Source organism: Thamnophis elegans, chromosome 6 (assembly GCF_009769535.1).
Source record: "Thamnophis elegans isolate rThaEle1 chromosome 6, rThaEle1.pri, whole genome shotgun sequence".
Taxonomy (NCBI): Eukaryota; Metazoa; Chordata; class Lepidosauria; order Squamata; family Colubridae; genus Thamnophis; species Thamnophis elegans.
The window spans coordinates 32435854-32451991 of record NC_045546.1 but is presented as its reverse complement, the minus strand read 5'-3'; the positions used below and the strand labels follow the sequence as shown (position 1 = coordinate 32451991).

The 16138-nt window shown below is 36.6% G+C and overlaps 3 protein-coding genes across 8 annotated transcripts in view; 2 read left to right on the top strand and 1 right to left on the bottom strand.

The window, feature by feature from the left end:
• Positions 1-97: 97 nt before the first annotated feature.
• On the top strand, positions 98-3804 carry TXNL4B (thioredoxin like 4B). Its single transcript, XM_032219950.1, has 3 exons — positions 98-291; positions 897-1048; positions 2369-3804. The coding sequence occupies exons 1-3, from the start codon at positions 160-162 to the stop codon at positions 2532-2534; spliced, it is 450 nt and encodes a 149-aa protein (XP_032075841.1). The 5' UTR covers positions 98-159; the 3' UTR covers positions 2535-3804.
• A 3832-nt stretch (positions 3805-7636) lies between these two features.
• On the bottom strand, positions 7637-12327 carry LOC116510642 (putative protein FAM172B). Its single transcript, XM_032220269.1, has 3 exons — positions 12151-12327; positions 9756-9884; positions 7637-8953 (listed from the first exon to the last, which is right to left on the bottom strand). Exons 2-3 carry the CDS (start codon positions 9759-9761, stop codon positions 7904-7906), a joined length of 1056 nt encoding a protein of 351 aa, XP_032076160.1. The 5' UTR covers positions 9762-9884; positions 12151-12327; the 3' UTR covers positions 7637-7903.
• Positions 12328-12365: 38 nt separating this feature from the next.
• SENP7 (SUMO specific peptidase 7) overlaps positions 12366-16138 on the top strand; it is a 34852-nt gene continuing 31079 nt past the window's right edge. For 4 of the 6 annotated variants that reach the window (XM_032219761.1, XM_032219760.1, XM_032219758.1 and 1 more), the window contains exon 1: positions 13768-13819. The gene's annotated coding sequence lies outside the window, so the exon portion shown is untranslated. Of the gene's footprint in view, positions 12462-13767; positions 13820-16138 lie in introns of those variants that run through there. The other 2 variants (XM_032219759.1, XM_032219757.1) reach the window with 1 other exon arrangement.

The window sequence follows — 16138 nt, the reverse complement described above, 5'->3', positions numbered from 1 at the left end:
ATTGATTGGAGAAGGTCCTTGTCATTCACTGGGCCTCGTTAACAGTTTCCTCCCTCCCCACACCACCTCCTCCCCCCCCCCCCCCCTCCCAGCAAAAACAAGTTTACGCGTGTTTGCTGTCGCGGAAGCAGTGCTAACCTTCCTGTCTCGTCAGCCGGTATGAGTTTCTTGCTGCCTCAGTTAAACAGCAAAAAGGAGGTGGATGAGGCGATTAAGACCGTGGCGGAGAAAGTCCTGGTTCTTCGCTTTGGTAGAGATGAAGATCATGTGTGCCTGCAACTGGATAACATTGTAAGCCGGCATTTGCTTTTTATTTATTTGCAGTCCCCGAATTTAAGCGGCGTGAATCGCTAAACATCTGCTGATCCTAAAATAAAGGAGAATATTTGTAGCTCAATTGTTTTCTTGCAGAATTTTTAATTTACCTAAACTTGACAAGATAAGCACTGATGATGTTACCTACTATGGGTAATGAAACGTTTGCAAGAAAACAACTAAGCTCGGAGAACACCCGATCCTAAAATATTTTCATTTGGTGCTATAGGAGGTCAGATAGATTTCCTGAGCTGGCATATTTCATAGTGAACGAAACTGCCATCTATATTTATCAGACACACATCTGATGCTAGCAGAATCTGCAGCAAGGCTTCTCTTAATCATTTAAATGGATGGATTGTTTAGTAGTGTTCTTGTTATCCTTGCTATCGAAGCTACAATTATTGCTAGTGTGTTTCAAAAAGTACATCTAATTATAATCCAACTTTTATGTCTTTTCAATCACAAAGGATCTCAGTAAATTGAGGTTTAAATTATTCTGTTTTTCACTGCTGTTATTGAAAGCCTTGACTCCTTTCTTCGTGCATCCAGTGTAACACATAACTTTGGTCTCTTGACAGCTTGCAAAAACATCTCATGATTTGAGTAAAATGGCTGCAATTTATTTAGTGAACGTGAATAAGGTTCCAGTGTACACCCAGTATTTTGATATTAGTTATATTCCATCAACTGTCTTCTTTTTCAATGGACAACACATAAAAGTTGATTATGGGTAAGTTGGTTTGCATGTAGTCTAAGTGTGATCATGTTTGTTGGTATTAATTTTATTATTCTGTGACTTAGTCTGCTTATTATGCAAAGCCATTATATAGGTTGATTTTGGTTTGAATTCCTGTGATTTAATTAGGTCACAGAATATGCCAAGGCAAGAATGCAGGAAGCCAGGAAGTATTTTCTGTGACACTTTTTTCCTAATTAGGATAAGTAGGATTTGTATGCAGAATATGTAAGAAGTTAGTTCAATGTTACAGAGATGGGTTGGCATGACTTATACCACACAAGGCTTATGGGGATGGAAAGTTGGTGAAATAGCTAAGTGAAGTTTATTAAGAGTTGCCAAATATTTAATATTTTTAACCTGTATCATATAGTAATTGTGACAGCTTCTGTTTAGTTAGAAAGATACAGTTCAACTAGGGGTGTCTAAATTTCTCCATGCAGTTGTATTCAGCAAATTATGGCATGGGGCAATGCATTAATTCAAACACTGACAGATTGTTTATTATATTGATAAATCGGGTTCACCGACAAATGTGCGATAGACAAATGCGCGCTGACAAAACCGCGATGTCAAAAGCGCACTGACAAATGCGCACTGACAAAATCGCGTCATCAACAAACTACATAGTGGGACACATATACGTACGTGATAACCCTAACCCTATCCTAATCCTAATTGTGCTTGTCATTGCACTTTTGTCGTTACGCATTTGTCATCGCGCTTTTGTGGGCGCGATTTTGACGTCGCGGTTTTGACATCGCGGTTTTGTCGTCACGCATGTCTATCGCGCAATTGTCGGGTCACGGATAAATGCTATCAATCCATAAAAGTGTTAAGAAATTAATACTGAAGACTATGGATTTTAGTTTCCAAAGTTAGATTTTTTTGAAAATGAAGTCCTATTACAAATAATAAAACATATTACTGGGCATAATGAATCTGTATGTAAATAGTTCTATCATAAAACACAGTTGTGGCTAATTTTACATTGTGAAGCACACCTTATAAATTAGCTTTATATCAGAAATAGGAATTGCTCTGTCATTGATGTCTAGCCATAATGTCTAAATTGAAACTCATGGTCATAGGTCCTGAAGCTATAAGTTTCATTATCCATTTATGACAATACTTGAGAAATCACTAGAGTGGATGAACTTTTAATTTGATCTTGCACCGTTATATACAACGCTAACATATATTTGTAAACGTGAGAGCTTGATAGATTCAGATTTTGAACTACTTGTATTTTTGAATTTCAGCTTTAACATTGTTGTTTAAAATTGGCTTTGTATTATTTTTTTTCCTAAACAGATCGCCAGATCATACCAAATTTGTGGGAAGTTTCAAAACAAAACAAGACTTCATAGATTTGATTGAAGTGATCTATCGTGGAGCAATGCGTGGAAAACTCATTGTACGAAGCCCAATTGATCCGAAGAATATTCCCAAGTATGAACTTCTCTACAAAGACATTTAAATGCCCTTTCTGGAAATAAATGGAAGTTGGAATGGGCACATCTTAACACTGATTATGCCAAGGCTTATTTGAACATGTGTCCCAACTAAGCCAGCAAAAAGAAGTAATCTTAATCTTTGCATGATCATATTGGTCAACATCAAAACAGACAGATTTTCTGTCATTATTTTCCTTAAAGTTATGTATGTCAACAAGTTGCTGACTTTCTATTGTTATTAGCTTATAGCCTATATCTTAAAAATGTGTTAAATAAAGGTACCTGCTCTAAAGCGAACAAGTAAAATTCCTTGAACTATAAACAAAAATAGAACCTTTTTTACACAAGACTGAAAGACAAAACCAAATAAATCATTTTATAGATGAACATTAAATAAATTACAAATAAATCACGACTTAGCATGTGTGAACCCAGCTGTAGAAATCACTCGTTTGTATTCTCTTTCCTTTTTGACCTAAAGATAGTTGTATTTAATTATATTATTTAATAAAATAATAATGTATGTAATTGCTGTAAATATTTTTGCCTTTGTCCTGCCTGTCCTGTTAAGTTTTCGCTCTAAAACTATTTTTATCAGCTAGAATTTGGAGCCCACGTGAGACATGTAATACTAAAATCTTTAACTTTTAAAGATGGAATCATGCCATGGATGCATCTGCCAGTAGATAGCCTGCTTCTATCCACCCCCAAACTTACTACCTGGGTTCTTTGGGGGAGCTATTTAATGTCTGGGTTCATGGTTTCAAGCAGACTGATTATATGATGGTTGAGGGAGGAATAGCAGAGTTGTTCCATAAAGTAGGAGCAATGATTCTAGTTGTGAGGAACAGAATTGATTGTAAGATAGAGAACAATTTAACTGGATAATTTAATCTTTCTTCTCTGTAGATGCAGGTCATTTTAGAGCAAAAATAACATTATTATTTGATTATGGTGGATAAAATTGAGACCTGGCTAGGAGAAAAGGTGAACTCTATCTTCTTTTTCTATTGTGAAGTGGATTCTGGAATGTTGGGAGAACAGATTATAGCTATGTTTCCTAAAAATAGATAGGTAATTTTTACCAGGATGCCTAGAGAGAACAGATCTTTATTCTTCTTTCCTTTTTTTCATAACCCCAGGATAGGGTGAGAATTTGTGTATGGTCCCTCAGTTATAGATTTCATAAAACAGTATGACTGATTAGGGACTTGCTAGTTTATTTGTGCAATTTCATTTTAAAACATTAATAAGAAAAATGCATAGATCTGTATACATACATACATGTATATGTATGTGTTGTGGTCCGCCGGCGGCCTGCGGAGCTGGCAGCAGAGTGGGACAGTGAGGAGGTTGGGGAGGAGAATGGGCCAGTTCTGGAGTCTGGGGAAGACTCGGACGAGGGCCCTGCATCGGAGAGAGAGAGGGGGAGCCAGGGCCATCTGGGAATTATGTGCTGCTTCTGGAGCCTCCAGAGTAGGACATCAGTGAGGCAGAGGAACGGGGGGAGTCTGTTCCCAGAGCGTGCATGCACAGAGCTGCCAGAAGGCAAGAACAGTTAAGACAAAAGAGACAACTCGGGAGTAAGGCTTGGAGGTGGTTGGCCCCTCCCATAGAACATAAAGGAGGAGCAAAGGCAGGTGTGTCTTTGCAGGAAGCAACTTTGTTCATTCTTGTTGGTTTAAATTCTGAAGCTCCATTTTGACTCTGCTCTGTGTGGCCTTGCAAGCTAATTGCCAATTAGGTCTTTGGCAGTGTTTCAAGGAAGATAAAGGTGGGTGCTTATCAGCCTTATTCCAAAGACTTTTATTGTTGGACTCTTTACAACTATTTGTGACTCATTACGGGCTGTGAATGAACATAATTCTCAGCCTTTGAAATAAAAAGAGGGTTTTTGGGACTAAGTATGTGTTTTTTATTGTTTCAGGAAGCCTGGGACAGAACAGTATGTATATGTATGTATATAGTGACTCTAGATAGGGTTTAGATAGATATATAGATAGAGCGACAGACACACACACTCGCTCTTATTAGCTTCCAAGATTGCCACAAGGACGGTCATATTCAGCTCAGTGGACAAACTATTCCATAAAATGAGAATACCTAATATTAGGCCACCCTTCTGCCATGACTGATAGGATCTTTTGTAGATTCTGTGGTCATCTAGATAAGACAGAGTACATTTGGGAAAGACAAGAGTCTTAAATATTCAGAGCTTTAAAGCTGATGAACAGCTCACTGAGAAATGGACTCCAACCAGTGCAACAGTACCAAGACCACTGAGAACATAGGTTTATTTATTTGTACCCTGCCTTTGCCGCAAACATGTCCAACACACCATCTCCTATTTTCTCCACAGCAACTCTGTGCAGTGAGTAGGACTGTGAGAGAGTGATTGACAGTGTCCTAACTGGCTTTCATGGCTAAGGTGGGACTTGAACTCATGGTTTCTGCTTTCTAGCCTGGTGCTTTAACGACTAGACCAAATTGTGTTGCTGCATTTTGGACCACCTGAAACTTCTGGGTAGTGTTCAAGGACAGCCCCATGTTAATCAGATGACAAAGGCGTAAGTGATCCTCTTCAGAGTATTAAATTCCAGATAAAGTTGCAACTGGTTTATCAGACAAAGGCCCTCCTAGTCATGCTGTGTATAGGAACTGATTGTTCAAAAAGATCCCAGGTTGCAAATTTGCATTACAGGGAGTACAGCCCAGTAAAGAGTCAAGGATAATACAATCCTGGAATCAGAAGGCTTATGATTTAACAATCATTCTGTAATGATAAGTGTGCTTTTCCTTGAAAGCCTTCAGGGACCATCATGGGAAATTTACACCATCTCCCATTGAGCCTGTGGTGAAGCTGTATAACTGGATATCATCATATTGGTGAAATTTTATCCTGAAGCAACAATTTATTTCTCCAAGAGATTTCATATAGATTCAAATCTTGGTGCCAAATCCCACAATACATTTCTGGTGCTATTTGGTGCATTCCAGGAATTCATAGCTCCCAAAACAAATATAATGCTATCCTATTTATTCCAGTGGTGAGTCACATTGCTGTTTTCATGTTGGTCTGGTCTTTTGCACAAGGGTGGTGGCCATTAGAGATTTTGTGTTTTACAGTTGCTTATGAAGGTAATTTTGTCAATCATGCTTGGAATAGGGAACTCTTCAGAGACAGACAGGATTACTCCTAAACAGCTTCTCTAGTTCTCTTCAAAACTAAGCTTATAATATATAGACCATGTAGATAACTAGAACACAGAAAAATCAAACTACTAAGGCACAACAATCGGGTACTATGCTGCAACTATATGTACAACAAATATGCATTTTATTCTGTGCATATGGCACAACCAGCTTCTATCCAACAAAATTTTCCCAGGTAGTTAGTTAAAACAGTTTCAAATTTTCTGTAAGCAGCTATGACTTACTGTGATATTTTTAATGGGATCTTTGCAAAAAATCTTTGCAGCTGAGAAAACTCAAATTCTTGAGTCAGTTACAGTAATGTGTTGTCAGTAATTTGTAAGATTAATATTAGATAAATTTGTAATTTTGGGGAATATAGGAAAGCTGCTTGGAATGATACAGTTCACCTTATATTTGTATTCTTGCCTAGCTGACATAATATTCCATTGAGAAAGGACAGAATGGTGTTACTTTAGATCTTACTAAATCTTACTATCTCTCTTAAATTGTAGGTTAGCCTCCTGTATTTGGGAAAAGGTATAAAGAGGTTGTGACTAATCAGCTTCAAGAAAGATTATCTAGATATATTTCAAACTAACTTGAAAACAGACAGTCTAATAGATGATTTATCAGTCATTTCTGTAAGACTAATAGACTGTGTTAGTCTAAAGTTTGGTGCTAGGCATTAAAGACGGGTTGGTGATACCCAAATCTTTTTCTCTATTTCAGTCACGAGAAAGGGCAATATTTTTTGAAATGTATGTCCACAGGGATAATACTGTAAGCTTGATGCAGGATAATAAAATGAAATTAAAATCAGACAAAGCAGAGGTGTTTATTTTGAAGGATCGTGATCTAGATCAGGGCTGTCCAACTGGTCGCCTTTGGTTTGGATGCATCATGTGCAGGCCATGCCCACCCCAGCTCTGTGAATGGGAAAACCATCCTGAAACATCACATAATGGCAACTTGATGCAATGAGTTTGACACTCGTGATCTAGATTCTAGAGGACAGGGCTGTACTTCAGAAAAAAGTAATAGTTTGAAAACCCTCCTACATGTTTTCTCAGGTTATTGCTTCATAGTAACTAGCTTAGAAACTTCTTCATGTTCAAAATGCAGCAGAAGATTGTTCAAAGACTATTTGGAAGGTAGCATTTTGTCTGTCCCTCTGGGAATTGGCTGCACTGTCTGCCAGTTCCTAGAGGACATATAACATGCTGATTATTATCAGTAACCCTAAATTATCTCGGCTCAAGTTGACTGAGTATATGCATGATTCTCACTTATAAGATTGCCAGACAGTCCATTTTTCAATATATCAGCCATCTGGTGATTGTTTTGGGATTCAGTCTATTCTGTCATCTCTAGGTTGTAGAATGCATTTTCTGTAGGTATTCAATCTACATTTTTTACAATCCTGCAAAAATGCCTTGAGGGCCCATCTTTCCAACCTGTATTTTCATTCTTTTCAGAAAGTTGAAATTTTAATATAAAATTTATGTGCATTTTAAGTCGTTACTTTATTTTAATGCTGGTTCATGACTGAAATTGTAATTTAAATCCAACCTGAACCAAAACAACATTATTCAAGTAAAATGGAACTGAAAATGGAGATAATAATCTAGAGAAAAGAGATTTTTAAAAGTAACTTTTAAAAAATAGTCTTAATATTAACAGTTAGTAAGATCAATCTAATTTGATGTGATACTGTCAAATAAATATAATTTTAAGCAGTAATTTTTGTAAAATGTTCAACATTTCTATGCTGATTTGAATATATACATGTACTCTTAAAGTTTAAAACATTTAGAATTATGCTAATTTGAAGTACAAGTGGTTGACTAATATTTCAAACAAGATTTTAAACCTATTTCTGATGTTTATCCTATTTCTATTTTCATTGTTTTACTGATGCTTCAGATTAAACGAGTTTTTTAAAATTTATTTGTAAGACATTGAAAGAAAAAACTGTCACTAAATTACAAATTAGTACAAAGTATCCTTTCAACAACTAAAATAAAGCCTGACTATGGAATTCAAAATGGCGCCTTATATAACATAATATCAGCTTCAGCCAAAGGGAAAGAAAAGAAATAATATATTAAATAAAAAAGTTTACGTTAAGAGTGTGCCTAGGCATTTGCATCGAATACATTTTTTATCTGACAGAAGAAACTATGAAAAACATATAAACTTAATTTTTTTTCATGGCATTTTTGCTCCTTGTTACAATAGGTGATCGGCTGAAATTGTTTTTAGTACTAGCTTTCAATGCATTCTTTAGATACTTGAAGATGGACTGCAGGCTAGAGGATGGAGCCATATTGTACTTTTCAGATCCGGTGGAGACTATAGGACAATCCTTTTTCATAAGGTAGTCTACTGACTTATCTATAGGCTTACTATTTGATACCCACTCTTGACAGTGCTTCCATATCCATGTTTGTACCTCGGAATTGCCTTGTGTCTGATGTTTCATGTGATGTTTAGAGTCAATAAGTGCAACGGCACACACTTTGTTCATCACTTCCAAAGTTCTTTGCATGAGTAAGTTGATAAAAATTAATCCCCCATAGCCATGGGCAACAAAGGCCACATTTCTAGAAGTCATCTTTGAAATGAAGTGATCCCAAACATAGGTTGTATGTTCTTCAGGGTTCCTGCTGTTTCTCTTTGGGACTGCGCATGAGAAATTTAGAGGCCACATAGCATCATTCTCCACAAGGCTTAAACATTCTGGTTCTATTTTCAGATCTAAAAAATTGTCATTAGGGTTTAAAACTATCACTCCCCAAGAGTACTGTAGAGCCATTGTAATGAAAGGTATCTGAGATCCCTGTTGAAGGCCTTCATGTATTATTGACTTTTGTGCCCATTGGCCTGCACGAAATGTCCCTTGATCTTGAAGGAGGACAAGTAAAGTTGAACTATTTGTCAATGCATTTTCACTCATGAAAAAGAAACTACACATTTTGCTGTCGGCCATACATGTTGGGATGTAAATCTTCTGCAGACTGCAAACTTTTTCAAGGAGCTCATAAACATACTGAGTTATTAACTGTCCAAGAATTTGGTAACGTTTGTGATTATCTTTATATGAATTCTCATAATTAAAAACAAAAGGTTCATTAGTGTCTACATGCTTAAGCTCACCATTTTTGTTAAAGTCGTATTTAAGTTTTTCTGGGCACTCTGAATTATTTATTAGTTTCCTGAAGCTCACATCTTCAATCATTTGTAGCCACTATAAATAAAGAAATTATATTAAAATATATTTTACTTCTTAAAAGTTTTCAAGTTTCTCTAACAGTTTTATTTTAAAAAATGTTATCTTTATTAAAAACACAATATTGCTTTTCATATATTGTCAAAAAGCAGTAAAATTGTATTAGAACTATAACTTCTAGGAATATGATTATGAAACATCTGAAAAGTAATACTTAAATCACATTGACCCAAGGGGAGGAGTTGAGCAAGCAATTGTTTCTCATCTTCCTCTGAAATCAGCATGACTCAGAAATACATATAATATCTTTGGCTAGAACTTGCTGTTTATTTCTGCCCTTTCTACTTCAAGAAACTCAAAGCAGAGATACTTTCAGTTGGCCAGACCTAAATGCACTGGTTTCAGATGTAACATTACTAGTGTTATCACACTGAAGATGATACCTTGTTGGGTAATGAAATGCCTGCAAGCAAGCAAACAAACTCAGAGAGCATAATAAAATAACCTCTTACTCTAAATTAAAACAAAAACAACATATAAACAATATATATACTAAACAGTCCAAGAAACACTAAAATTATTTAACAAAATAACTTATTTTAAGTTTAAATATAATCCTTAAAAATATCCAATATAGAATATCAAATACTAATAGAAACACCCAATATTTCTATAGTCATAACAAATCTAATTATCAAATCCTAAAACCATATTATTTTTATCTTTGTTGTAGAAAATACATAATATATTTTAGTTGCTAGTCTGCTCTAAAACATACAAAATTTTCATAAACTTGAATGTATGTGCAAATCATACTTACATTCATCTTGCTTGAATAATGCAAAGATCTCTGAATATACTTTCATCTACTATGCTTCAGGAACCTCTTTAAATGAGACCCAGGCAGTGATGAGTTGTAGAACTCTGTTGTTTTCCAATACTACTTTGGCTGTAGTGACAGAAGCTATTATAGTTGTTTTTTTTTACATTGGTGTTCCTTTTTAAAATCAAAATACATTTTTTAGATCTGTATAATGGGCTTACACTTGAAAATAATGTTACACTGACGTACACTTAAAATTGTATTGTTAAAATTGAATTGTTGAAATTGTTGTATTGAGACAATTAATTTTATCTGCCTCATATTTAAAATATAATAATTATGCTAGAGATGTTTACACCACTCCTTTGTTAATTGTTGTATTAGCCAGCTTTAATGAAATACAAAAATGTACATTAACAATTCATAAAAATGTAAACCCTTGCCTATATTTATATATTATTTTTAGTGTATTCTATGTACAGTAGATGTCTGTGGACATTCTCAGTCATCCAGGTCATGGTTGTCCCAAAGGTGCCTTTTCAAGAGGCAACTGGACTTTCTTGTTTTTCTTTGACTTCTCATCGAAGAAGCTTCAGCTCTGACTGGATGGTCTGTGTGTGTGTGTGTGTGTGTGTGTGTCAGAGCTGAAAAAGCTTCTTGGATAAGAAGCAAAACGTCTTCAAAGAAAAACAAGAAAGTCTAGTTGTCTCTTGAAAAAGCACCTTTGGGACAACCATGACCTGGATGACTAAGAATCTCCATAAACATTTAGCTATGCACTTTGGAATGAATACCCATGTATGGTGCAGGAGTATGAATGGATTTCCAGAAAAATGCAGACTCAGGAACCATTTGTGCTTCAGTTTGAGATGGAGACAACACAGACTCATCCCCAGCAGCCTGCACCTGTATTCAACAGTGAAGGGGCACAGGGCAGAACATATAGCTCCACAACATAGTACTTTCAGCAGTTTCGAGAAGGCTCCACCCCATTGCACTACTCAGGTGACCTGAGGACACCGACAAACCTCCAAGTAGCTTCAAGGACTCTCTAAAAGGATGCAAATGACCAGCTGTCTTCAAGGAATATAAATCCTTCCATTTCCAGTCAGAGCTGAAGAAGCTTCTTGGATGATAAGCATAACATCTTCAAAGTCCAGTTGCCTCTTAAAAACATCTTTGGGATATTTTATGTAGAGCATTTAATGGGTACTTCTGAATTAAGGGCTATAAATCTATATGTATCTAAAATATGTATTTAAACCCATCTAGCTAGGAAAAATAGGGATATTTGAAGAATGTATGTGTACAATTTAGAATTATTTATAACTGCTAAGAAAATTATACTTTCCAGGACAGTGAACAAGGCAATGGGAAAAAAATCTAGAGCCAGCCATAAGAGACTGCAAACTAGCTGCAAAGTTCAACCAAATCACTTCAATGATAATAATAATTAAATCTGGAAAAATAACTTACAATATTGGGATTTTAAAAGTTTGACAAAAGTTGAGTGCTTTTATGGATTACCTTATTTTAAGGTTCATAAAGGGAAGCCTGCAAACCCCAAAAGGTCATCTTCCATTTACAGGTTTTCCATTTCTAATTTATTTCTTGTATTTTTTTTCCTTTCCACTAAAAATCTGTTTTTAGTTAGAGTGACATCTAACTTTTGTTATGGAGAAATAATGCCTCTCTTCATTACAATTGCCTCAGTACAGCAATAATTGGATAAATTTCTAGTGAGACTAAAGCCCATTTATCAATAATATCAAAGTCTATCCATAAAGAAGCACCAGAATTGGAGAATTTAACTTAAGAACATGTTTCAGATTGATTTCTAGTAAAAGATAGTTATTTCTTGAAGTGCTGTACTGACTGTCTTGATTTGCATTTTTACCAATTCATAATTAAAGAACAGTCTATAAGACAGTGGTTGCTTTTTTCTGAAGAAAACTAACATGAATAAAGCAGTTTAAATAAATGGGATACTGGGTTGAAGGCAATAATATTCTCAAAGGAAGAGCAATAGCTAATTCTTAGGCTCAACTATTTTCTAAGCTTAACTCAATCTTTTGAACCACAATTCTATACACATCTGTCTCTGTAACGTGCACTAAATATAATTTACTCTCAAGTTGACAACACCTCTACTCCATCCAATTGCAGCTCATACAAAGTCGCTTGGTTTTTAGACTTGGCATTGCGGAGTTTATTTTCCACTCCACAGCTCATGAGGGATTTTCAGCTATTCCCACCCCCCTCCAACTTTCTCTGTAACGGATTAAAACCCCATTTTTCAATTCTCCTTAATTGGAAATAGTTTAAAAATAAGCAAGGATTGAATCCCGGTTTTGGCGAAGTGCAAAACGACGCCTTCTTTTGGAGGACTTACACTACGTATTTAGATGGCAGAGAGCGAGGGCGGAGCCGAAGCGCCCTGAAACGCAAAACATCTCCGCACCAACTCTAGCCCCGAATGCCCGAGGACTCATCTGGACGAGGCCCGACTGCAGCCTCTAGCGACGGCTTTCAACCCCTCGCAACGATTTTCAAGGCCACATGGCTCCGAAGGGCGGCGCCTCTACAGGAAGTGGGGGGGGGGAGCGAAATGCTACACGAAGCGGCGCAGTTGTCTGCCGGTGGCGATCCGAATCAACAAAGGCGAGCGCGGTTGGAGGGGTAGCGGGGCTTCAATCGGATCAGGTGAGAGAGAAAAAGAAACATCGGCAGGCTGGTCGATCGCAGTTAGAGCTGTTTCAGGGTTTGCTGCGAGCCTTCCTTCGGGAGGAAGTTGGATTCTGCAGGGGTAGCCTTGGAGGAAGCTCTGCGAAGGGGTTTCAAGCAATCGGCAGGGCAATATGGTGCGCCCCATAAACGGCGAGGTGGGCACGCTAATAGTGCCTGTTCCTTGGTGGATAAATGGTAACTACAGCGCAGTTACCTCCGTGGTTTTTTTTTTTTGTGGTGTTTTTTTTATGGGCGTGAAGCCCGTTCTGTTCCTTCCGCATCCCAGTTCGGATGTTTGTGCATTTTCTATATTCACAAAGAAACACACACACCGACGAACACAAGTGTACGGTTTTTTTACATTATAAAGATATACGTTGCTTCCGTTAGTCTCATCCTGTTCGTTTCCTTAGATGATTCAGTTTTTTATTAGGGACTCCGTGTAAGTTGCTGCAGTGAACGCAGAATTTTTAACAGATTCTTTATTCTGTCAACAGTTGGCGTGAGTTAGATCGTGTGTTTTTGATGCGTGGTTATTATCCCCCAACTGGCAATAGATGAAAGGGTAGACCCAAATAACTGACGTTAATACCATGGGCCAGGAAATGCAGGGGCTACGCTCTTTGGTGGTGCTGTGCAAGTTTCACATTGAACTAACTAGTAACCGCATGTATTTTTAATGCCTGGATAGATGCAAATGTTGTATATTGCAAATCTTCCTTTGTTATATGCCATATGTTCCTTTAGCAATACTTAAGTATAGTAATTGTATTCTCCAATATTAATCTTGTGTGTCACTTGATTCTCCCCCCTATTTCTCAATATGAAGGATATTAACCTTTTTCCTCTTTGATTAGGCATGTGCTGAAAATGCTACTCTATAAAATATATTTTTCCATATGATGCTTGAATGTTATCATCTTCATTCCACTAAACTAAAAGTAATCTTGTCATAAAGAAAGTGTGGGAACACTTCCCTCCCCCAGAAAAATGAAATACTTTGGGGAATATTAAAAAAGAAGGCTAGAATATTTCCCCTAAAGGACTGGGTCAGGCAGAAACTTCAGATAAGCAACACAATCAAGCTAAAGGTTGGCAAAATTAGCTCAGACAAACACCTAAGATTTGCACTGCCCCTTTTGCTTATAGAGCACGGGTGTCAAAACCCACAGTCTCACGTTGCCATCATGTGACATTTTGTGATGATTTTTCCTTTTGTAGAGCTGGAGTGGCCGTGGCCTGTGCGTGATGCATCTGGCTGGTGGGCCGCTAGTTTGACACTCCTGCTACAGAGCCAGCCATGACCACTACATGACCCCATAGGAATCCAGAAGGTATAAAACCCACCCACTCTAAACTCTTTTTTGTTAGCTGTCCCAGAATCACATGTGATTGGTGGTTCTCTTCATCAATAAAGGGGACCTTTCTTTCCAATCTGCCTCTAGCCTCCATTTTATTTCCATTGCCTTTCTCTCGACTTGGAACTGGACCTGGATATTTCTTCCAATGAAAGATTTACTACATAATCTCATATATCTAAGTGAATACTCACTTTGTTGACTATTAGAGCAGGATATAAGCCTGTCTAAATGAATGAATGAATGAATGAATGAATGGCTGTCTTCGGTTCTTTTTGGAACCATACATTTAATAAATATATTTAGGAAGAGTTTCTTAGGCTCATGGCTTCTGAAGTGCTATACTTCACCTGTATAATTTAAGATGTTTAAGCTCCAGTTATTCATCAATTATAAAATACGATCTTAAGAATTAAACCATATGTCAGGAATGATGTACTATATATTACTACAGGTATATTGATTGATTGATAGTATATATTAAAATATATATACTATATATTTTATGCTGGTCTTGTTGTATTCAGGTCTTTTCCTGTGTAAGATACACAGGAAAAGACCCGAATAGAACAAGACCAGCATACCTACACCCATGAAAATCTACGAAAACATATATATTTTATCTTCCTACAAGGCGATTACAATTGCATCTCATTTTATCCTATTTTTCAACTGCTGACCTGAGACACTAGGTTTGCACACTATACCGTATTTGATTAGGTTTAGCATAACACAGAGACAGTGAATAAAGAGGTAATATTCAGGCTGAGTCCTTTCTTAATTCATTTTAAAATTATGATTTGTAAAATTTGTTTACCAATCATGGTTCTGTTATTCAAACCAAGAGAAGCAAAGGGAAACCTCAACTTTCTTTTACACACACAAACATCATGAGATATGCAAGGAATGAAATAAAGACATTGAATGAGTAGTTGAAATGTTCAACCCTTTCCTCATCCCATGCAAGATAGCTCTCTAAATATCTTTAACAACAATGGACAATAAAAGTTCTTAGTTCCTCTGCTTTTTTTTGCTGTACAGAGCTTAATTTATTATTTTATTTATTTTTTTCAATTTTTTATTGTAAATACTTATACACATTGACAAAAACATACACAACACTTACAAATAACACCGGAACTTCCTTCTTACAACAGATATCTATTGGTGCATCCTTACAAACATTACAAACAATATTATTCATTTTAATTGACCATAATTTGCTTATTAAATCAAATCAGCAAACATAATTTGCATGTATTTATAAGCTAAAGGTAAAAGGAGAGCTTAATTACACTTTTAGTTTCTTCAAATTGGATTCCATCTCAGCTTTAGTTCTGTTGTATATTCAGACATAGCATATTAATTAAATCTCCTAAGCTTAAGGCATGAATTGAGTGGCTTCCTTCCTGCTAGAAAATATTTTTATAGTGAAAACAGATGTATAAAGAAGAATATGTCTTGTCTCTATTTGTATTTCTGATTCTGGAAACAATTACTAGAATTTATTTGCTAAAGTTGTTACTAGTTCTGCTGATCAAAAACCTGCAATGATTTATCTGTACTTAGAGACCGCTACAATTTCATTTGCCTTTTGTTTAAGCAGAAAAAAAGTTATCTGTGAAATAATAACAATGCTGGATATTGGGTTAAAACAGAGTACCGTTATACATCGATGGAACATAGAATCATAGGGCTGGAAGGGACTTCATAAGTCTTCTAGTCCAATGCTCTGCTCATGGCAAGAGCCTCTTACTATCCCTGTCAAATGATTGTCCAGTCTGTTTTTGAAAACCTCCAGTGATGGAGCACCCACAACACTAGGAGGAAAGGTATTCCATTGCTTAACTGTTCTTACTGTCAGAAAATTATTCCTTCTAAGTTGGATCTGTCTTAAATAAGCTTCCGCCCAATACTACTTTTCCTCTGGTGCTATGGAGAGCAAGTCAATTGTCTCTTCTCTATGACAGCCCCTCAAGTACTGGATACAGATATCCAGTTCACACAAGTAGCACTTGAGAGGGATTTATTATGTTTATTTCACAACTAACGTCTGTATAGCATTCCCCAAAACCCCATTTCAATTTCCCACAATTTGTAGCGACCTCGGTGACTTGACATCTTCTAACAAGGACAACAGGAGTTTACCAATAGAGTGTGACTAATGGAGGGAACAATGAGGTGTCTGGCTGGCCAAAAAATAGCAAGGCACAAGTGTGAAGCGAAGAAGGCAAATTAACAGCAAGCAATCCAAAAAGGATGCCAACTGTTTGGCTTCAGCAGTTCTGAAGGTCA